General features: G+C 35.5%; 2 protein-coding genes across 8 annotated transcripts in view; one reads left to right on the top strand and one right to left on the bottom strand.

Moving 5' to 3' along the window:
- The window catches only part of wnk2 (WNK lysine deficient protein kinase 2), a 33,695-nt gene extending 22,690 nt beyond the window's left edge, over positions 1 to 11,005 (bottom strand). For 2 of the 7 annotated variants that reach the window (XM_055183544.2, XM_055183547.2), the window contains exons 1-4: positions 9,434 to 11,002; positions 2,429 to 2,601; positions 1,670 to 1,890; positions 1,350 to 1,507 (exon numbers count right to left, since the gene is read on the bottom strand). In XM_055183544.2, coding sequence (XP_055039519.2) covers positions 1,350 to 1,507; positions 1,670 to 1,890; positions 2,429 to 2,601; positions 9,434 to 10,048 — 1,167 coding nt within the window. In that variant the 5' untranslated portion in view covers positions 10,049 to 11,002. Of the gene's footprint in view, positions 1 to 1,349; positions 1,508 to 1,669; positions 1,891 to 2,428; positions 2,602 to 9,433 lie in introns of all 7 variants that reach the window. The other 5 variants (XM_055183543.2, XM_055183548.2, XM_055183549.2 and 2 more) reach the window with 4 other exon arrangements.
- ninj1 (ninjurin 1) overlaps positions 1 to 24,550 on the top strand; it is a 48,694-nt gene that overhangs the window by 21,823 nt on the left and 2,321 nt on the right. Inside the window, exons 2-4 of the mRNA XM_055183577.2 lie at positions 7,542 to 7,606; positions 12,043 to 12,179; positions 23,561 to 23,795. Coding sequence (XP_055039552.1) covers positions 12,123 to 12,179; positions 23,561 to 23,795 — 292 coding nt within the window. The 5' untranslated portion in view covers positions 7,542 to 7,606; positions 12,043 to 12,122. The remainder of the gene's footprint in view (positions 1 to 7,541; positions 7,607 to 12,042; positions 12,180 to 23,560; positions 23,796 to 24,550) is intronic.

Genomic DNA, 24,550 nt, shown 5'->3' with positions numbered 1-24,550 from the left:
CTTACTAAAAACGCTTTCACAAAAAGGACATTGGGGCAAATAACACATTTTTTTATGGTAATGTTGGCATTTGTACAGGTACCTGGTTGCATAGCTATAAACACTCACAGAAATTAATCTTACTATTACAACTAGTGCTCAACCGCTATTTTTAAGGATACGGATATTAATGGAAAACACCACATTTTTTCAATATTTTACTAAGTTCTTAACTGAACTTTGACAAATTAATACATACCTATCTTTATTCAATGCATGCAATTAATCGTTGTTTAACGCATCCATTTAGGCTAGCCCCATTCATTTTTTAGGATCCAAACAGGGATGAATTTAGAAGCCACCAAACACTTCCATGTTTTTCCTATTTAAAGAGTATAGTTACACGAGTAAGTATGGTGGCACAAAATAAAACGTGGCGATATTTTTAAGTGGATAAAAAATAAGAACTATATTGTATGGCGGGTACCTTGGGCGCAGTAATATTGACAAAACTTTGAGCGAGAGGGGGAGTAGTCAGGAGTGATGATGTTACTGCGCGCCGAGGTCGAAACTAAGTGCTCTTCCGCCATACAATATAGTTCTAATTTTTATCCGCTTTAAAAATCGCCACGTTTTATTTTGTGCCACCAAACTTACTCGTGTAACTACTCATGAAGTCTTTAACTCTTTCCCCGCCATTGACGAGTTATCTCGTCAATCTGCAATACCGCTATTATCCACCAGGTTCCGCAACTTATAAAACCCGGAAGTATTGCTCTAGGGCAAACAGCTGTATGTCCATGTATGTTTTAAAGATCGCTCTGCATCTGATCTCTATCAAAAGTCCTTCACAAAAATGGAATTATCTCAGCTTTTTGCTCAAAATTTGGTGTTTTTGATGAAACCTACACATATTTGAGAGGTGATAAAAACATGAAGGTAGGATGAAACTGATTTTTTGTTTGAAAGCAGAGGGTCTGTTCTTTTAATTCATATATTGTATGTTTATATATTTAAAAAGGAACATTTTCTGGAAGGCATTAAACTTTTGTGAAAATGATGAAAAATGCTGGCGGGGAAAGAGTTAAATAGGAAAAACATGGAAGTCTTTGGTGGCTTCTAAATTCATTCCGGTTTGGATCCTTAGGAATGAATGGGGCTAGGCTAAATGCTAACACATTCACGATGCACTGTACAAAGATTAAGAATTAATTTGTCTAAGTTGAGGTAAAAACATAGTACATTTTTGAAAACGGTGGTGTTTTCCTTTAAGAAAGCAGTGTGGCTGAATGGTTCAACACAAATGTAATTACAATAAATTAAAGACATACAGAAAATGGACGGTGTTTAGTTTTTAGAGGTTGACTTACACTGGTAACTTTGCGGTAGATTTGTGCTGCGTTCTGGCACTCCGAGTACGGATATTCAGATGTTGCCATTTCCAGCATACACATGCCAAACGCATACACATCTACAGCTTCATCGTAGTGTTCTTCATACATCTCAGGAGCCATAAACTCAGGAGTGCCTGAAAGAAAAAGAGAAAAAAAATCAAAGATGAATAACTACAATGTTAACGTTATGTATTATATATATGCATGCTAAGTTCTCCATAGCTCTTATATACAATGTACAGTATAGATACAATATCTGCAATCTGCAAATAATATGCAATATTCTGGGTTGCTACCTATAACACTCTTGGCAAATGACGTTCGCTTTAGTGTAGCCAGGCCAAGATCTCCAATCTTGACTGATCCTGTAGGACCAGTGATGAAGATGTTGTCACATTTTAGGTCACGGTGGATGATGGGAGGTGTCCTCGTATGTAAAAAGTGAAGACCTTTGAGAATCTGTCTGCACCAGCTCCGTAAAACCTTTGGTTTCATTACCTTGAACCGCTTAAGATACCTGGGAAGAGAATTATAAGGGTTTTTCTTTAACATTATTCTGCATGGTGTTATACTGATGTAAACAGATGTTTGAGCGAAGATAAGAAATCTTGAAAGGGTTGACCTATTTGATTTGTTTTTAACACTTGTACACTTATATAATTCCAGAGGTCATTAATATATGTAACCCTGGACCACAAAACCAGTCATTAGGGTCTTTATTTTTTAATAAGGTTTCCATTGATGTATGGTTTGTTGGGATAGGACAATATTTGGCTGAGAAAAATCTGAGGATGCAAAAATCTAAATATTGTGAAAATCACCTTTAGTTGTCCAAATGAAGTCTTTAGCAACCAACACTACTAATGATAAATACATTTTGGATACATTTCCGGAAGAATATTTTTTATCTTTACTTACTATCCACTTTTTTCTGGCATAAAAAATTGATAATTTTGACCCATACAATGTATTGTTGGCTATATATTGCTACAAATATATCTGTGCGACTTATGACTGGTTTTGTGGTCCAGGCCAAGGCCACATATTTGACTCACGTTTTTAGCGTTCCAGACGTCATAAGTTCGGTGACTAAAACAATGCACTTCTTCCCTTTTAGAGGAGATTCCCAAAAGTCGTAGAAACGCACAATGTTTGGATGCTGGAGACCTTTTAGCATCTCCGCTTCCTCTTTAAACCTCTGACGCTCTGCTTTGGACAGCTTTCGATCCTGATGTAGCGTTAAAGAAGAGAGACAGATTAAGAAGTTAGGTGATGTATAAACAAACTTGTAGCAATCACTGACTAGTAAAAGATGATGGTGCATACTTATTATTATGGCTATTTATTGCTTATTATTGCTTTCTGAACATATAAAAACTGTACTTGCTGTCTTTGTTTGTATTTTTGTATTTGTATGTGGTGGTGGTCTGGATATCTGTAAATATGATGCAATTTTGATAAAGAAAGAAAAAAGTCAAGAGGAAGATAAAAGGCAGATGAGAAATAAAAAACAACTACAAGCGTTCATTGTTAGAGCAAATTGAGACAACATGAAAGGCACAATATGCATAAATCTCAAAGAGTAGGATGTGTGATTAACATACTGTAGTGCTTTGATTTGGAGCACAATGCTGAAAATATTATGGCGAAATTCAAGCATTCTGCAATGGGATTCATTACAAATCTTTATTGACACAAAATGCAACAGGGTGGAAACAGATGTATGTGTAGTTTCACAAAGCTTGCAGATTGTTGGTGTTACGATGACCAGAGAGCTCTGACCAAATCAATATCTTTGCATCTGCATTTGCTTCTGCTGTTAACGCTATTAAATGCTGACAGGGAGTATCTGTAACATCTCTGTCCCTTGGGATCAGGCGATAAAACCTCAGAGATTCACTCCAACACTGCGCTATCTGATAGCTCCCATGAACTCCATGACACACAGAAATCTTCCTCCATTGATTTATTCTTAATTTGCCATCAAATTGAATGTGCAAGTATGCATCTAATACAATTCAGTAATATTATAATTCTGATACTTTCAACATTTACGACCAAAAATACCACTGAGCAAATAAGAAGAGGAATTTTAAACATTAACCTATTTCTACCACGTGGAATAAATGTTTGCATGCAGTCAAAGCCTCATGTGAGATGTCACCAACACCTTTATTAAAACGGCATATGATGAAAATAAAATTCAATGACATGGTTTTCCTCCCTATTATAAAAATATTTAAGGAAAGCTTACATCTGACCTCAATGTACATTTTTGGCAAATCTTCTGTTGCAATGAGGGTAATATCAAACCATACCGATAGTACCAATATTACCAAAACTCTATATACCACAAAGCACTGCTTTAAAATAATGCATATTGCGAAAAATGCTATGTCTTTTTTTTAGTAAATCTTACAAGCAGAGAAAAGATTTGAGTTGTTCCTTACAGAATGTACATACATAGCATCATGCTAGCTGACCAATAAAACCACTGTGGTGGTTACTTTTATTTTAAAGCTCATAGATCGTGTGCAATTTACATTTGCATTGATCCATTAGATGCTTTTATCAACAGTAACTTGAGAAAACACAAGCAATTAATGTATCATCAGCAACATTCCTATGTTAGAAATGATGCTATGCTGCTGACAGTAAACATGACGAGTACAGAAAAGTACTGTATGTTAAATAATAGGACTGGGCAAAAAAATGGATTATTCGACTAATCGTTGTTGTTGTTGTTTTCATGTGGTCGATTCAAAATCGATTCTCAAAGGCAACAAATCGATTTATTTATTTTTTTCATATTTATTTACGCAAACATTGAACGTAAGATTAACGTTAATCTAATTACTAGTCTTCTCTACTAGATGTCACCCTCTTCTTTGCCTTGCGTGATGTTATCAAGGGGCGAGAGGCGAGCCTGTCATTCATTCATTCGGTGCTTAAAATGGCAGTTTCAGGTGCTTCGTCGACATTGATGCAACCTTCACATAAAAAGTCAGAGGTTTGAAAGCATTTTAGATTTCGCAAGCAAGACGATGACGATAGTGTTGTGGCTTTTAATTTCTTTTTGAGTTGAATCGAGAATCGAGTATAAAAATCATTCCGAGAATTGTAATCAAAAATAAAATCGAAATCTAATCAATTTGAAAGCTTCCGAATTGAAATCGAATTGATCCGGAACATCTGAATCGATACCCAGCCCTAAATAAGTTAATATTAATCATTCATTCCAGTGTTTGAGTATAAAAATCATTCCGAGAAATGAGAATCAAAATCAAAAATCAAATCGAGAATCGAAAGCGAAACGATAGCTTGTGAATCGAAATCGAATCGATCTGTAACATCTGAATCGATACCCAGCCCTATTAAATAAGTTAATATTAATCATTCATTCAAGTGTTCGAGTAAAAAAATTGTTCCGAGAATCGGAATCAAAAATCAAACTGACAATCGAAATCGAAACGATAGCTTGTGAATCGAAATCGAATCGATCTGTAACATCTGAATCGATACCCAGCCCTATTAAATAAGTTAATATTAATCATTCATTCAAGTGTTCGAGTATAAAAATCAATAATTCTGAGAATCTAAATCTAATCGATTTGATAGCTTGTGAATCGAATCGATCTGAAACATCTGAATCGATACCCAGCCCTATTAAATAAGTTAATATTAATCATTCATTCAAGTGTTCGAGTATAAAAACCAATCATTCTGAGAATCAGAATCGAATCGATTTGATAGCTTGTGAATCGAATCGATCTGAAACATCTGAATCGATACCCAGCCCTATTAAATAAGTTAATATTAATCATTCATTCAAGTGTTCGAGTATAAAAACCAATCATTCTGAGAATCGGAATCTAATCGATTTGATAGCTTGTGAATCGAAATTGAATCGATCTGGAACATCTGAATCGATACCCAGCCCTATGAAATAAGTTAATATTAATCATTCATTCAAGTGTTCGAGTAAAAAAATCGTTCCGAGAATCGGAATCAAAAATCAAACCGACAATCGAAATCGAAACGATAGCTTGTGAATCGAAATCGAATCGATCTGTAACATCTGAATCGATACCCAGCCCTATTAAATAAGTTAATATTAATCATTTATTCAAGTGTTCCAGTATAAAAATCAATAATTCTGAGAATCTAAATCTAATCGATTTGATAGCTTGTGAATCGAATCGATCTGAAACATCTGAATCGATACCCAGCCCTATTAAATAAGTTAATATTAATCATTCATTCAAGTGTTCGAGTATAAAAACCAATCATTCTGAGAATCGGAATCTAATCGATTTGATAGCTTGTGAATCGAAATTGAATCGATCTGGAACATCTGAATCGATACCCAGCCCTATTAAATAAGTTAATATTAATCATTCATTCCAGTGTTTGAGTATAAAAATCATCCCGAGAAATGAGAATCAAAATCAAAAATCAAATCGAGAATCGAAAGCGAAACGATAGCTTGTGAATCGAAATCGAATCGATCTGTAACATCTGAATCGATACCCAGCCCTATTAAATAAGTTAATATTAATCATTCATTCAAGTGTTCGAGTAAAAAAATTGTTCCGAGAATCGGAATCAAAAATCAAACTGACAATCGAAATCGAAACGATAGCTTGTGAATCGAAATCGAATCGATCTGTAACATCTGAATCGATACCCAGCCCTATTAAATAAGTTAATATTAATCATTCATTCAAGTGTTCGAGTATAAAAATCAATAATTCTGAGAATCTAAATCTAATCGATTTGATAGCTTGTGAATCGAATCGATCTGAAACATCTGAATCGATACCCAGCCCTATTAAATAAGTTAATATTAATCATTCATTCAAGTGTTCGAGTATAAAAACCAATCATTCTGAGAATCAGAATCGAATCGATTTGATAGCTTGTGAATCGAAATCGAATCAATCTGGAACATCTGAATCGATACCCAGCCCTATTAAATAAGTTAATATTAATCATTCATTCAAGTGTTCGAGTATAAAAACCAATCATTCTGAGAATCGGAATCTAATCGATTTGATAGCTTGTGAATCGAAATTGAATCGATCTGGAACATCTGAATCGATACCCAGCCCTATGAAATAAGTTAATATTAATCATTCATTCAAGTGTTCGAGTAAAAAAATCATTCTGAGAATCGGAATCAAAAATCAAACCGACAATCGAAATCGAAACGATAGCTTGTGAATCGAAATCGAATCGATCTGTAACATCTGAATCGATACCCAGCCCTATTAAATAAGTTAATATTAATCATTCATTCAAGTGTTCCAGTATAAAAATCAATAATTCTGAGAATCTAAATCTAATCGATTTGATAGCTTGTGAATCGAAATCGAATCAATCTGGAACATCTGAATCGATACCCAGCCCTATTAAATAAGTTAATATTAATCATTCATTCAAGTGTTCGAGTATAAAAACCAATCATTCTGAGAATCGGAATCTAATCGATTTGATAGCTTGTGAATCGAAATTGAATCGATCTGGAACATCTGAATCGATACCCAGCCCTATTAAATAAGTTAATATTAATCATTCATTCAAGTGTTCGAGTATAAAAATCGTTCCGAGAATCGGAATCAAAAATCAAATCGACAATCGAAATCGAAACGATAGCTTGTGAATCGAATTCGAATCGATCTGGAACATCTGAATCGATACCCAGCCCTATTAAATAACTTAATATTAATCATTCATTCAAGTGTAATTGCATTTTATATCATTTTTATCCAGCTTATAATTTAAACCCTGGCTGTGATTTATTTTCAGAGGTGATGCTCAACTTCCATAAAGGTTATTGTGTTTCACTATATGGCCAGGGCGTGGCACTATCAATATTCCCAAGATGGGGCTCAGTTTAAGACTCCAGCACAAATAACTAATAATAACTGGAGGGATACATATTTAGCACAGATGTGTCTTAAATATGAGTCAGTGTTGGATGATCTACTGTACATAAAACAGTCCATACAAAATGTGTGTAAAGAGAAGCTTATGTCTCCAGAGAGCTATTGTTTGATGTCAGGGAAGCAATGGTTCTCTAGTACACAGCCTTCTTCGTCTCGACTGACCTGTATCTTTCTGTTTCTCCTTGCTCTCTTTCTCTCTCTCTCTCTCTCCTTGTTGCAGATTTGAGGGCATTTGTCAGCATTTTTTCATGCTGATTCGGCTATGCACAACAGTTTAACTATACAGTAAGTGAGTACATTTAGACTCTCATTTTGTTCATGTCATAAAGCAGAATATATCCGCATATAATACAAAAACAACCTTTAGAAGAGGTAATAAAAATCACAGAAACAGTCGTGCAGACAGACACAGCAGCAGGACTTCAGAAATCACAGCTGCATAGTCATGCCTAGTCACAAAGATCTGTGCTTTACTGTATGTGCACTGCACATGAAGATATTTAAATCATTAAAAATATCTTGTTGCTGGTAAAATAAAGAGTTGCAATACTGTATATAACAGAGGTAAGAGAATTATGTAAGTATGTGATCGCATTGCACTATTGCATCATTTCAGCAGGTATAAGATCACATGACTAGACCCTGTCACATGACTGTCTATGCAGGAGAGACTGATCCTTTAGGGATTTGCAATGCTGCTCTCCAGAGCTGGTTTGTGTTTATACCAGTCAGCCGGTCTAATTGACTGTTTCATTTCTTGGAGTAAGCAATGAAATACATTAAAGGGTTTAGCACTAAACATAACAACCACAAAGCTGTTCATACCCTGTAAAAAAAATATGTACCTCAGTAGATTTAATAAAAAATTAAAATAGTGTTTTTCAATCAAAATTTTAGGTAAAAAACACAAAAATCTTTGGAATTAAATAACTAATTTTTGTTTTGAATATTATATTTTTTGAATAATTGTAAATAAACACATTTGCAAGTAAATTTTATCTTAATTTTATATGTTTAATACACTTAATTTGCTAACTTAATATTTTTGTGTTGAAACTACATGAATGATTTTGGTAAACTAGCTACACCGAATAATATGCTGGATTTACTTTAAAATATAGTGCATCATTTTTGCGTCCATTTTTTAAAGTATTTATGCACTTGCTTAAAATTTCAAGTAAAATGTACTTAAAAAAGTGGATGCAAAAATGATTTTAAAGTAAATCCAGCGTATTATTTTTTACAGTGTAGGCTTTGGATTTGTAGTTTGCAGCATGCTTTTTCACTGAAAAGAAAGACTTGTTTGAGTTTAATGTTTATTTATCCTTAAGATTTAGAAGAGTTATTGTTTTGTGATTAATATTGTTCAGAAGAACTTGTGTTTAGGTAACACAATAATAATAATAATTTGGTAATTCACTTTGCTAAATCCAGTACTGAGACAATTATCTTCTTACTTGCTATCATATTGTGGTATAATAAATATGATAAGTAAATATTTAAAAAGCTAAAGAAAGGCTGTAAACTTTAAGTTAACAGCTTGTGATTTTCCAGTACTTTTATAGCTTATTTTTACTGTGTATGTTTAACTAGTTTAATATTTTGGGTAACTTTACATGAATAAATAAAGAAGATTGCATTAAAAAACAAGTACTTTAAAAAATATGAAGTATGGTATAATTTTTACTATGTAGGAGATCATTAAAACTAGTAAACAGAAGAAAATTATAATGTGAATAAAAACAAGACTCTTTTAATATCTTAAGATTCAAGCATTAATATTTTTTCATGCAGTAACATGCTGAAGCTTCGTTATGGACCCATACAGTCAATAAATGACCTTTCACAAACCTTTATTTTTAGGATCTTACAGTGGTTGACAATAACCTCCTAAGAACCGAGCTTTTTTCAGATTTCTTCCAGCTATTTTGGGGTTACGAAGAACCAATGAATATAATAAACAAATATTTTTCTTTAAACATGAAGCAGTGTAATTTTCCACGTTTGTTTACAACAGGTTTCAGTTACACAGAATTAAATATTATGGTGCAAACAACAACAAAAATGTCTTAGGATGTTAAAGACCAAATATATGTGATTGCATTTTCTTACCTGAAGTTCACACCAGGCCACCTCCACCCAGGTCTCTGTGTCCAGGCCCTTATAGACAGTTTTGAAGGACCCTCTGCCCAGCTCTATATCAAACTTCAGAAAGCGTCCACTTGGAGAGGTGGATATCGCCTTCATCCCGGCCTCCTCTTCATTGTCGTTTTCGTCGCTTCCAGCTTTCCCCACACTCCTGGCCGTTTCAGACGCTTCAGCATCTTGTTTTTGCTCGGTCTCGCTGGTCTCTTGCTCTCTGCAGATGTTCTCGTTGACATCTTGCTCCAGTCCCACCTGACTCACCGCGTTCGTGCTCTTCCGGACAGCTATGCGTGCGCTTCGCGAATGCGCGGTTTTAACCGGACTGTGACTGTCGCACTCCGACGCCTCGGGGTCTTGATCCTCTGACTCGGAGAACCACAAACTTCTGCGTATGAATCTCTGACGAACCAGACCCCTGTAATCCGATAGGGGGTATGCGGTAGGATCACTGGCCCCTCTGTGTGCCGCAGCAGCGGGGTCCACGTGGGTGCAATGTTCGTGACCATTTTCATAAGTTACAGTCTTTTTTGAGGGAACCCCAAAGCCCACGGGCTGCTGTTCAGAACCGGTCAGGTTTTCCATGGTCCGTGTACAGTTGGACACTTATCTGTGACATTCAGCCGTGACATTGTGCATGGTCCTCGCTATTAAACAGATGCACATGCAACGCCAGTCTCAACTGACGCAGTTTGGCATCATTCGAGGACGTTGGCATATCATTTCCAGTATGACTTATAAATGCATACTTTAAAGTTAGTTTAAAGAGCGAAGCATACACTGTAACAATAACTATACACTAACTGTAAGAATTTCAAGCACGAGGCAACCTCCCTCAACTCCATTGCATTACCATCACAAATCCATGCATCAAATGGCCTTTTAAAGCTGTAGATTATTTGTTTTTAAAACCAATATCTGTCTAACTCACCATGTTTGGTGGTTGACAATGGTTGTCATGTTGTCTAATCCGTCATAAAAGTCCGAAGTGCGCAGATGCTACAATATCTCCGGATGGCCCGCACTGAATGTTAAATAAAAGCGCATTGCATTATCTCTCACCCAACCTGTACTTTCACCAAGCAGCCGCATATCTGTTAATAAAGCCTTCGGTCAATAAATGTCAACGACATAAAATCCGGTGCAGGAGTGTTGATCAGATTATTTGCTCACTGCGGCAGCGCTTTGCTCATCTCGGATAATACGGCACCAACACCTCCCCAAAGGCTCTCCGGTCTTTATGTGCTAGTTGCGCAGGCTTTCATACTTAGTTTGTTTTCCCCTGCTGATGCACTTTGCAACACGGACATCAAGTAGCGATGCCGGTCCAATAAAAGCCTCTGTTTTTAGGCGGCACCCTTATCCTCCTTTGCGCAGGTCGTCACAGACCCCACGGACCGCTGGGTCCGCCCAAACACTTACGTGACGTGACCAAAAGCTCGGTTGAAGGACTGAACAGGGCGCATCTATATGCAGAGATGTCAGAAGTAATAATTAATAGAGATATTTAAGGTTCATATGTGCTTAAGTGATACATTTGTTTAAGTAATTAATTTCCTTGGTATATGATGTCATTGAGTGCGCGCTCTATATGTACACTTTAGGTCCGGGTGACTCGGTAAGAGTGATGAATATTTAATGCCAGGAATGAATGTTGTATGACGATGCTTTTATATGCTGCCCCTCCTTGTCTCCTCTCCTCTCTTTCTGAAAGAAACTCTACCACCTACTGGAGACAGCTGCGCGTACTTTGTGCAATGCATTGTATGTATTTATGGGTTGCAGACAACTTCATTTAATGTTCTGTTCCTTTCCACTTAAAATATTAAAGTTGTATAGCCTAGTTTAGTATTTATTGTAGTAAATTATTTACAAATTCTTTAGCAGAATGCATGCTATACAGTATTCACTATAGTTAATACTACAAAATACTATAGGCCTATATATTAACAAAGTCTAGTTATTTATTTTAATATACTAGTGAAATGTACTATAGTTTATTATAATAAATACTAAATTATATTACAGTTCAACTTGTCCAGTAGAGTTTAACCACCACTAGATGGCAGCACAAACACATTTAGCACTTCCTGTCCTATTCAATGCCCGATGTTGCCATAGCAAACCTGTTGGCATGAAGTCAGAGCTATATGACCTTATGGCCAGTGTCCTTTTGTTTCACAAAACCCTGTTGGACAAGCTAACAGGAAACCATGTTTTAAAACCTAAAAACAAAGCCATATACGTCACACTTGTAAGGCATAATTACTATAGTAAATGGTAGTATACTGTAGGATATTATATTAATAATATTAACTATAGTAAATTGATAAACTGTAGTAAACTATGTCATGTTACTGTAAGGTACTGAAGTAGGCCTATTTTACTACAGTTTAATATAGTATATACTAAAGTATGCTACAGTAGTTTTACATATAGGGAACTAATTAAAAAATGTGATATATAAGAGCATGAACTTTGCATTAGGTTCATTAGGTTGTGTTTGCCGGGTAACTTTGTTGTTGCGCGGTACAGAGTGATTGGCAGATTGTTTGCCCCGCCTACTTTCCCTTTCACAGACAGTCCATGAGCTCATAATGCAGCAGAGTGAAACCGAGCCGTAAACGGACTGCTATAGATATTCATCTAAAGACGAGGAATGGCGACAGAAGCGATGGAGCTGAATGGAGATGCCAACAGAGGGAATGTAGGAGTGGTGAGTGATCATTTAAAAACATTACAGTAACCTTACATTTATTATGATCATAAAACGAAACACAGACGCGCGCGCCACATGGAATGTTGGTGTGAAACTTCATCCTATTGTAGATCTTTGAAACCCAATCGCATCCTTTTGGGTGAGGTGGAAATGTTGGCCAGACAAAATCCTTTTTGTTGAAGGTTTTCACGTTTCTTTACACTACTGCTATGCTTTGAAACCTGGGCTGATGAGTACATTACTTACAATGTTTATAATTCAACTGATACAATGCACCCAGACTGATGGGATGTTTTGGTGTGGCCCATTGCATCTTATCTCGTGTGGATATATAGTTTAAAGCAATATCTGATTCATAAACATTAGTAAATGCATTATCAAACATGACCTTCACAGTAGGCTATTTATTCATCTTTGTTCATTTTAGTTACCACACCAATACAATTGTTTGATCGTTGTGCAATAACAATTAAATACTCAGTAAAAGTTTAAAACAGCATTAACTAATATTAATAAATGCTGTGAATGCATTGTTCTCCATTAGGTCATGTTACTTCCACATAAAAAAAAACTATAGTATACTTATGTATTTGCTGTAGCAAAATTCCTAGATAATTTACCATAGTGAATTTTGAAGTATACTACAGTATGTACTACAGTTGATCAATTCATGAATAATAAAGAATACCAGACTATACATTAACAAAGTGTAATAGTTACTATAATATACAACGGTATACTACGATTTACTATAGTAAATAATAAAGTATACTACAGTATTTACTAAAGTTTATCAATTAAGAATACTGTAGTATACATTAACAAAGTGAAATTATTACTATAATATTCAACAGTTTACTACAATTTACTATAGTAAATGCTAAAGTATACTACAGTGTTAACTACAGTTTATCAATTCACTAATACTAAATAATACTACCGTATACATTAACAATGTGTAGTAATTAAAATAATATACAACAGTATACATATACTATAAACTAAAGTATACTACAGTATTTACTACAGTTTATCAATTCACTGATACTAAAGAATACTGTAGTATACATTAACAAAGTGTAGTAATTACTATAATATACAAGAGTTTACTACGATTAAGTTAATCGTAGTAAACTCTTGTATATTATAGTAATTACTACACATTGTTAATGTATACGGCAGTATTATTTAGTATTAGTGAATTGATAAACTTTAGTTAATACTGTAGTATACTTTAGCATTTACTATAGTTAATCGGATTAACTATAGTAAATGCTAAAGTATACTACAGTCTACCAATTAATTAAAACTAAAGAATATTGTAGTATACATTAACAAAGTGTAGTAATTACTATAATATGCAACAGTATACAACACTTTACTATAGTAAAAACTAAAGTATACTACAGTATTTACTACAGTTTATCAATTCACTAATAATAAAGAATACTGTAGTATACATTAACAAAGTGTAGTAGTTGCTATAATATACAACATTATACTACGATTTACTATAGTAAAAACTAAATTATACTACAGTATTTACTACAGTTTATTATTTCATTTATACTAAAGAATACTGTAGTATATGTTATCAAAGTGAAATTATTACTATAATATTCAACAGTTTACTACAATTTACTATAGTAAATGCTAAGGTATACTACAGTATTTACTACAGTCTATCAGTTCACTAATACTAAAGAATACTGTAGTATACATTTACAAAGTGTAGTAATTACTATAATATACAACAGTTTACTATGATTTACTATAGTAAATGCTAAGGTATACTACAGTATTTGCTACAGTCTATCAATTCACTAATACTAAAGAATACTTTAGTATACATTAACAAAGTGTAATAATTACTATAAAATACTACAGCATACGGTGTAGTTCAGTTTATTATAGTGAATCATGAAAGTATACTACAGTACTATTTCAAGTGAGTTAATACGACCAATAGAAAGTAGTAAGTGGCAGATAGTCAGTTTAGTGGCTTACACTTTAGAAAAGCAGTTCAAAGTTTTTCAACAAGCCTTTCATTCATTAGCCGGTTGTTTTGCTTCACTTGTTCCAGCCTGGAGCTGAGATCATCTATTCATCCATGCTAAAAAACAGAACTGAAATACACGAATGGGTGATTCTCACGAAATCCAGATATAGGTGGTGTCTAGCATCATATTTTTTAAAAAGCCCTTGAAGTCGATTTTTTTGATGTCATTACCGCAACATGTATTACATTAAATATATGCATTTACAAACTCATGTTTCGGTAATGAGAACTAAAAAGTTGACTAGGTACTATGACAAAATGTAAACTTTTATCTGGAGAGAAAAAATAAGAACTGCTTACTTGGTAGCCATCTTGAGTGTCACAGTCAATTATGTCCCAACAATTGTTTTTTGAAAATGTTAGTTCATTGAGGGCTTAAACAATGATTGAAAATTGTTGTGGAGGATGAGAACATTTTTCTTGGACACAAATATTCCTTATTATTGTCTCTACATTTACCAATGATCACCAAATACCACATGTTTCTTTACTGTAAATGTTTATATTATAACATGCATTGAAGCTTTTTATTTTTTAGATTTTTTAATTATAAATATTTCCATGTCAAAGACCCCAAATCCAGTCATGGACACGTTGCGGTAATGAAAATTCCCCCCTTAAAGGTATAGCGGAAGATTTTCCTGAATTATTTAAAAGAACCGCCCCTCCGTATTTTTTAAAAAATGCACACGAAACTCTCTACCTCCTCCCGAGAGGGAACGCCTGTTAAACGCGTGCACGAGACAGAGAGAGAGAGAGAGAGAGAGAGAGAGAGAGAGAGCATGCAGGAGCTCAGTTCTTCTATTCGCTCTGTTTACAAGTTGCTGTCGGCATGTTTACCGTGTCTGTGCGGTTCGTGACTCGTGCCAGGGCTAGCATCGCTAATCATAACTTACATCAACTTTACTAGCAGTGATTTTAAATGGATTTCTCCAAATAGCATGACAAAATATACCTTTCCTGTAGAAACTTCGCGTGGGAAGCCCAACCTGTCCTTTTAGCTCACACCAGCAGCCAGCGTGTGAAATAGTCTCCCATAAACAGTCTGGTCTTGTTTCTTTCTTTATAGTCCTTTCTCTTCTTGTCATACAATTCGTAGACATTTTTTCTCTTGCGACCCTCATACATTTTGAAAAAAAAAACACAGCGAGAACGCGAGCTTCAATGAATGGTTGAAACCGTAGCACAACACAAATACACGTGAAAGTGCGCATGTGCAGAAAGCGAACCGAGAGGCGAGCACGTACGACGGTTATACGTCAACATATAATCAGAATGATTGACATCTGGGATGACCAATAACAGAGGTGATCCACCCGGAAAACGAAAATCTTCCGCTATACCTTTAAATGTGGAAAAAACAACAAAATTGGTTTATTTGATGTCATTTGAAATCATGTGCAAAATAGTACATGTAGAGATGTTTGTAACTGTATGCTTCTTATTTTGATACTCTTACTTTGCATTTACTTTTTTCTTATCAAAATGTTTCATGACACCTCATGAGTCTAATTTCGCTAGAATCACCCAAATGTCAATCTGAGACAAACTTAGATTGATAATAATTTAGTTTTAAAACTGTAATTGAGAATATATGGTAATCTTGCAACCTAGTGAGGCACCGAAATGAAAATTCTTGGCCGAAACCGAAAACCGAAAACAGGAAAACAAGGCCGAAAAACCGAAACCGAAACACCGAAATAAATTATTATGCCAACTATTAGTACAATTGCATTTAAGGCTATCACTGTCTACTAACTTTACTAGGGATGTGTGACGGATAAAAAAACTCACAGTTCGGATCACATTACAGTTTTTGAGGCACAGATCAGATTATTTTTCGGATCAGCAAAAAGCAGATGGGAAAAATCTAATAAACCATAAAGAAATTGCAAACATTTATAAAAGAGAACAAAGTTGTACATTAATAAGGTCTGAAATTAGCATTAGGTACAGAAATCAAATTAAATGAAATATATTATTTTTTAGAGTTATTTGTCTCTTTGTCATGGGTTGTTTGATCAACTGTATAGACTTGACAAGAGGTTTTCCTGAGATTTTTCCTTTAATGTTTGAGACCTGACAGGGTGAAGAAGATGTAGTTTGTCTTACCTCCCTTATAAACTCATCATCTCTCCTTTCTGCTTCCCTTTCCCTGCTTTGCACAAAACATTTCTGATGTACATCTACAGAAGCCAATAATGATCGAATGATCAAAATAAGATTATCATTATTATTTAGAAACTTACTTTAGTCTCGTCATGTTTTCATAAGCTAGCTCACTCGCGTGGCGTCACCTTTTGAATGCGGTTGAGAGCGGATAAAAGCAAAGACGCGCGTGGACATGGATACTTGCGTGCACGCGTCAGTGCGGCTGCTTCTAGCGACGCCCCTGCTCGGACTCTCTCTAAAGTTTACACATCAAGACATGCTTGACAAATCTTTGCAGACGCGTGCAAACAGCTAGACCGTGAGTGAAACCTGCTTGAGCACGAAGGGGAGGGGTGGGAGACGACTGATCACCGTGAGTGAAACCCAAGCGCTAGCGCGGATGGGAGGGCGCGGTTGACATTCATTTTCGATTTACATTTTCGGCTGGATTTTTTATTTCGGCCCGAAACCGATAATGCCATTTTCGGCCGAAATTTTCGGTGACCGAAATTTCGGTGCACCCCTTCAACAAATTAACATAATGTAGGTGACCCAGTCAAAAAACCCGGCTAAAGTCATTTTATTCTAACATTAAATCATCCTACATAATGTAAAGAACATTCTGTGAAGATATAACCTTAATATTATTAAAGTCATGTCAAAGATTGAAATCAAACTTTAATGCGCCAAATCTCTTTATAAGATTATAAGACTTTATCCTGGTCACATTTTCATGATGCCTTTCAGTTGATATGAGGACATAAACTGCATGTATTACGTAAGTCATACAAGAATTAAAAAACTGTTGTTTAAAATAGTTGTAAATAAGCATATCACAGCCCTGTCACTGTTTGACATATATCAGCTACCCCAATCCAGATCAACACAGTTTTATAAATGTACAGTACAGTATATGTACAGAGTTGGCTTCACACTTTGCAGTGGTGTTTGTGTGGAGAAATAAAATCAATAAAAGTTGAGGGGTTAAGTTAAAATCTTACCACTAGCAAACACACAAAATGAAACCCCAGCATTCATATGGAAACCACCAATGTTTCAGACACTGTGTGTTTAGGTTGAGTGAAATTCCTGGAATTTCCATGTGGCTTCCTTCCCAAGTGGAAAAGAGAAAGACGCCTCCCCCTGCTTTGCTATGATGTAATATTTGTGTAACATCAACTGTGTGACTTCATCAGCACCACCACTGAGTCTAATTCTAGTACCACTAGTCGTGCAACAAAGAAATAAGCATCTTTTAAATGCTACGCAAGTTCTTAAAACAGTTATTAGATAAAAATGAAAGGGCAAAATGTGAATGACTTTGTGACTCAGAAACACAGGTGAAGATCTCAGTCCACACCCTGTACTGTAGTGTAGTCTACTGTACACACATCAGGTCAAGGTGGAGAACTTTCCAGCAGTTTGTATGAGCATTATGTTTTAATTTTGGTATTTTCTTTTAATGGCAACATCTTAACGGTTGAGTCAGTCCAAGATAGAAACTTTAAATGGATAAATGAAAGTTCTGTCATTATTTACTCACTCATGTTGTTGCAAACCTGGATACATTTTATAAATCTGCTGAACACAAAGGATGAGTGTAAAATTGTAGCCAAGCAGATCTAGGCAGGGTTTCCCGCAGAAAATTTGTTAGTTAAGGTGGTAGGGTTGTGCAGGGGGGGTGACAATAAAAGGGGCGGAGCGGACGCATTATGATATTTTTTTTTTTTATTATTAAAACACTCCTTCATAGTTCTTCATTTTGTAGAAACTATTACAGAAAATGAACACATATTAGATTATTAATAAATTAAATGTTTTTAACAGAAACCTCTAACGAAAATAGCTGCGTGATGAAGGGAAACTAAAGGGTTAATAAACACAAATGAAGCAGATTTGTAGAACGTCTGGCGAATTAATATTGTGGTATTATTAACAAATGACTTATCTGTGAGCTTCATTATTTAAAAAAAAATTGTGTGATCAAAAATGCAAATCTCCTCCCCTCCTCAAAACGATCTCTCTTCACTTCTGATCATATGATATGGCAGGTGGGCGGGGTCCGGGAGAAGATCGCAGCGATTAGCAATTAGCAACACGACCCAACTTCAAACGATCCAATCAGATCTTGATGGACAAATTCAAATCCAGCCCTGCCTTATTTTATTTCAGAAGCCATTTCATTCGATACACATCACCACAGGGAAAATAAGGCAATCGCTACTTCCGTTTCATGGCGACTTTAAAGGAGTGTAACTACTGTAGCATGTAAATAATGCACATATGACCAAGAGCGCTCAACAATTATATAGAATCAACAGGCACGTGCAACCTAGCTAGCAGTTTGCTCAAACAATAAAAATCACCAGCTAACTTACTTTAAATTTGCAAGAACTATAGACTAATACAATAACAGGCTTAAATAAACCCAAAACATAAGTCCACTTACAGTTCTCACTGACACGTGTTTTATTAACTGGCTATCCTCCAGACAGTGATGGACCATTTTGAGATGCACTCGACGGCCTTTTTGTGCAGCGTTTTTTTTTTTTTTTTTTTTTTGGACGAGCTAGTTAAGGCGGTAGGGTTTCCCAGCTTAGGCGGGCCGCCCGAACTGCAAAGTGCTGCAGGAAACCCTGCTAGGACCACATTGACTTCCATAGTAGGATAAAAGAATACTATGAAAGTCAATGGGGCTTCTGATCAGTTTGGCTACAAACATTTTTTTTATATCTTCCTTTGTCTTCAGCAGACCTATACAGATTTATATTTTTAAAAATGCATACAGGTTTGTAACAACATGAGTGAGTGAATGATGACAGAATTTTAGTTTTCCGGTGAATTATCCCTTTAAAATCAGACCGTTTTTGGCAAGATAGATTGGGGTGAACTACACTTTCTTACTACAACATTGATTGAATTTGACACATTGTTTACTTAAAATATTGTGGCTAGATTAAGGCAAATACTGTGTCATTCATTCAGTTTCATTCAATTAAAGGGACAGTTCACCCCAAAAATGAAAATGTTTTCAAGATGTTTCAAACCTGTATACATTTCTTTGTTTTGCTGAATACAAAGAAATATATTTTGACCAATGTTTGTTTGGAGCACTATTGACTTCCATTGTATTTTTTTTCTACTATGGAAGTCAATAGTGCCCCTGCTTCCTGCTCGAATACAATTATCTTGTCATTTATACAGGCTACTTGAGGGTGAGTATATGATGACAACATTTGCCCAAGACAAATTTCCCTTCGGGGACAAATAAAGTTTAACCTAACCTAACCTATTTTCATTTTTGGGTGAACTCTTTCAATTTTAGTTTAATAAACTAAGAGCGTCTACAGCAAAACAATTCCTGTAGCTCTATTGGTAGAGCGCTGCTTTACCACAATAAAGGTCTGTCGATTCAATTCTTAGTTAACACGCATACTGATTAAATGTGCACTGTAAGTCATTTGTTAATATTAACAATACTCCTACAGCATTTTTTCATCTTAGTAAATATATTTTTCATAAATAAAAAGATTGTATGTATATGTTGTATTCGTGTAACAATGGTTTGTGCACAATGAAGAAACAATGAAGCACTTTATTTGTATTAACTAACATCAACAAAGATCAATAAATGCTGTAAAACTTCTTGGTTCATATTTCCTAATGCATTAACTAATGTTAACAAATGAAACCGTATTGTACTGAGTGAGTTACTGCGTATATTGACAGTGACAGAGATAAAGTGCTTAAGCTGTGACAGTTAGATAACAGTATTTTTTTGACAAGAACTGCATTTATAGATGTCAGCATCTGAGTTTTCTGGGGTTGTTGCAAGCTGGGAGTTTCTTGGACTTTTTGCCGCTCTCTGCAAACTTTAGTCTGAAGGATTTTAACATTACAGGCATAAGTGTGCCGCCCAGCTGGTCAAAGTAAAACAAAAAGAGGCTTACAGACTTAATAATAGGGTAACTGAGGAGTCAAAGCATGCTTAGACATGCTGCTATAGAGAAGGAAAGTGAGACACATCATGATCACATGGGCTGTCCTGTTTAAATTAGCAGAAGTGTCTCTTAAGATAACAGTGCTTTGAAAGACCCCTCGTGCTCAGTAAAATATACAGTATGCATTAACTAGCCATAACTAAAACCCCCTTAGAACCAAAAACGTTGTCTGAAAATGCTAATACTTGTTATATAAGAGTTAAGCAGCATTTCTCGAGTGTTATATCCGTGTTAGTCAAGGAAAATTTTATCATTTTGTCCGTGTCCATGTCACGGAATTCAGCTTTTTTTTCGGTGCCGGTAGCACGGATGTCTTTTTCATGTCACTTCCACGGATTTCTCCTGTCATTTTTCATTGTTTTTTATTATTTTCAAATCAATGTCGCTTGGGGTTTGAGTCAGAATGTCTAAAAATGTAACAGAAAGTGATTCTAACCCCAACCCCAAGCGACAATGGTAAGAAAATTGAAAAAAAAACAATGAGAAAATAATACATAAAATGACATGAGAGAACGCACTGATTTTGTACAAAACTCATTTTGTGTCCCTGATTGGCCAGCTAATCTTTATGTTGTGATTGGCCTGAATACCTCTGACATCACCCTGAAATGTGGGAGGAATTATGATAATGTGGGAGGAATTAAGATAATGTCTGTCTGGTCTACACACCAATCCCAGGAAGTAAACTGTTGTAGTCCAAGAAAAGAGATTTACGTTGTAGATGATAACTTTGGGGTTTATACATTTTGCATATCGTTAAGATGTACTTATACACACTTACACACCAAAGGAAAACTTTGATTTCCCGCTTTTTATACTATAAATTTGACAAATCTCCAAATCCCATGTAAACATAGTTTTCTGCATAGTCTGTTTATTGATTTGCGTGTAAATGCATAAAACAGGTTTCTATAATAAGCAGATTTTTGTTAATTATGCACTTATACTGTGCATGTAAACGCACTCATTCTTAAGCTCAATAAAACCTAATTTACAGCACTTTGATTCTGGAAAGTCACATAAAATTGCCAGTATGCCTTTTGCGTGAGAGCAAACATGTGCTGTAATTGTTTCTGGGATCGCTCCCAGTGGCCTAGTAACATTGCCGAAACATTTACGGAACACGTCCCGTGTGAACAAAAGGCGAAAACAATGGCGTAAGTTGCGTGCCGTAGTGAGGATGCGCATCATCGTAACAAGAAGATCTGCGTCCCACACTCCTTTATAATCTTTTCATAAATACAAATGCACATGCATGGTTTCTTGAGAGAGACATCACGGACAATAAGCAAACTTATTAACGGAAAAACCTATTAAGTGCAAAACTTTAAAGGTGCAGTGTGTAAGGATCTCTTGACAGAAATGCAAAATAATATACAAAACTATATTATCAGGGGTGTATAAAGACCTTACATAATGAACCAGTGTTTATTACCTTAGAATGAGATGTTTTTATCTACATACACAGAGGGTCCCCTTACATGGAAGTCGCCATTTTGAGCGCCATGTTTCTACAGAAGCCTTTATCGGACAAACTTTTTTACTAAGTTGTCTCAGACGATGACCTGTTTGTCCTGTGTTGGCTACCGTAGCTTCACTATGTTTTCGAAAGGGAGGGGTGAGTTGTGGACTGAGCCATTAATTGCAATTCACAACCATACCACTAGATACTGCTAAAATCTACACAGTGCACCTTTAAATACGTCTTTACAGGATCTTAATGGGATGTGTGTGAATGCTCGCACAGATTCCGGAAAATGATTGGCTGTGTAAATGAACCATAATCAAGCGATCCCTGGACAAATCCCAGATGCATTCTCTGTGTATTATCCATGGAAATGATTTAGATGAACTATTTTCATTGGTGGAGCAAAATAGCTACTTATATTGTGTCTTAACAGATAGTAAACCTAAAATAAGCTTCTCTGCAGAACTGTTGTATAAAGACAAATCAATTGCAAAAAAAAAACAATGGTTAACCGTCTATTAAATTTTCACTGACAGCACAGATTGTTCCTAGACGTCTGTGCTGTGTTTAGACCGCTATTAGACGTCTTTTAAACGCAAAATTGCTTGCTGGGATAGTGCCTTTATTTCAGAAGTGATTGAGTCAGAAAGGCTTGTCAAGGCAAGTGAAACTTAAGACAAATATAGAAATGAACAAGTAAGAGCTATGGAGAAGTTATTTTGACATTGGATGTTTCTGTGTTGCAGATATTTTAAGACTAGCTAGCAGTGAGCCCCAGAGTCCTCCTATAACTAGTTGTGTTTTAAACGGAAAAGGGAAATCATGTCAGGGTCAACTGACCACTCCTCTCAAGTGGCACAAACATTCACACCCTGAAGGGTACTTTCAGTTCCTACTAAAACTGAACTTTAAAGCGACACTCCACTTTTTTTATAGCTTAGCATGGTCCATTGAATCTGATTAGACCATTAGCATCGCGCTAAAAAATAACCAAAGAGTTTCAATATTTTTCATATTTAAAACTTAACTCTTCTGTAGTTACATTGTGTACTTAAGACCGATGGAAAATTAAAAGTTGTGATTTTCTAGGCCGATATGGCTAGGAACTATACTCTCATTCTGGCGTAATAATCAAGGACTTTGCTGCTGTAACATGGCTGCAGGAGGGGCAATGATATTATGCAGTGCCCGAAAATAGTCCCCTGTTACCAAGGGGACTATTTCTGGCTGCTTTGTAAAATGAATGCCTTCTGCAGTCGAAAATATCGAAACTCTTTGGTTATTTTTGAGCGCGATGCTAATGGTCTAATTAGATTCAATGGGTTATGCTAAGCTATTGCTAAAAGTGATACCGCCAGACCCGAAGATCAGCTGAATGGATTCCAAAACTGTAAAAATAAAATGTTTAACTCTAGGGGAGATGGAAAATGAGCCTATTTTCAAAAAAAAGTGGAGTGTCCCTTAAGTCTAAGCCATAACCTCAAACCACATGAGAAAAAGATGAGGTACTGCTTGACAAAAAATAACTACATGCAAATTAAAAGTCTTATTTAAAAGAGAAATTTATCTGTCTATTAAGTCAATGCTTGTAAACATATGTTTATGAATTTATTTAAATGGTTTAATTACCAGATTTCATTGACATGGATGCAATAACTGATGTCTATTCTCATGTGTGGGTTTGCATTGTTGTGTTCAGCCTTCTCGGCAGGGACGAATCTCCAGGAACAATCCCATTAACATGAACCACTACGCCAATAAGAAGAGCGCAGCTGAAAGCATGTTGGACATAGCGTTACTGATGGCTAACGCATCCCAGCTGAAAACCATTCTGGAGTTGGGTCCCGGTTTCTCTTTTTACACTCCTCTCATCACCCTGATCAGCATCTCTCTCATCCTGCAGATCATTGTAGGAGTCCTGCTGATCTTCATAGGTAAGAGGACCTTCAGATACATTTCACCTGAGAATCCTATAGGAAGGGCTGTCACAATGATTATTATTTACTAAAAATATAAAAAGCTGATTTTTGACTTTAAAAGTCATAAAAGTTGTGTTCTGTGAAGACTAATTTGTTGGCCAAAATGTGTAAGTGTAATAGACTTACACATGGAGATTATTATTATTTGTGATAAGTCTATAAAAATCAATGGGCTTTTTTGGGAGGGAACCAGTGTCCCGCTAACCTCCGGGAAAATACGTCATCCCTGCGGTTCTCTACATGAAGAAATTGGTTCCAAAACCAGATAAGTCAGGTTTTTTATTTTTTAAAATCTCGTTTTTTTCTAATGTTATAGGCCAACACTTTAAAATTTTCTCAACAAAGATATTTTCTTGTTGTAAGTTGTAAAAAACCCTCTCAGAAACATGAACTTACATCACTTTGGCACTTCTTGCAATGAATTTACTTTCACTTTTATTTTAGTCCACATCTTCTGTAAATAAAACAGCATATTGGAGTAACTGACACTTGGCCAGGTTTTTTTATCAGTTTCTAAGTGCAAATTTGGCAGGCTTATTTTTCAGTGTATGCTTAATATTGATGTTATCGATTGTATTGATCGCCCAAAAATGAAAAATGTACTATTCTTCATTTCAAGCCCCCACATTGTTTTACATTGTTCTTCAGAACCCAAATGCTATTTTTTAGAAAGTGTTGTTTAGGGTTTTCTGGTCACCATCCATTTCCAT

The sequence above is a fragment of the Misgurnus anguillicaudatus genome, chromosome 14 (genome assembly GCF_027580225.2).
Source record: "Misgurnus anguillicaudatus chromosome 14, ASM2758022v2, whole genome shotgun sequence".
Taxonomy (NCBI): Eukaryota; Metazoa; Chordata; class Actinopteri; order Cypriniformes; family Cobitidae; genus Misgurnus; species Misgurnus anguillicaudatus.
Note: the sequence above shows the minus strand (reverse complement) of the source record. Positions and strands in the feature narration are given on the sequence as shown.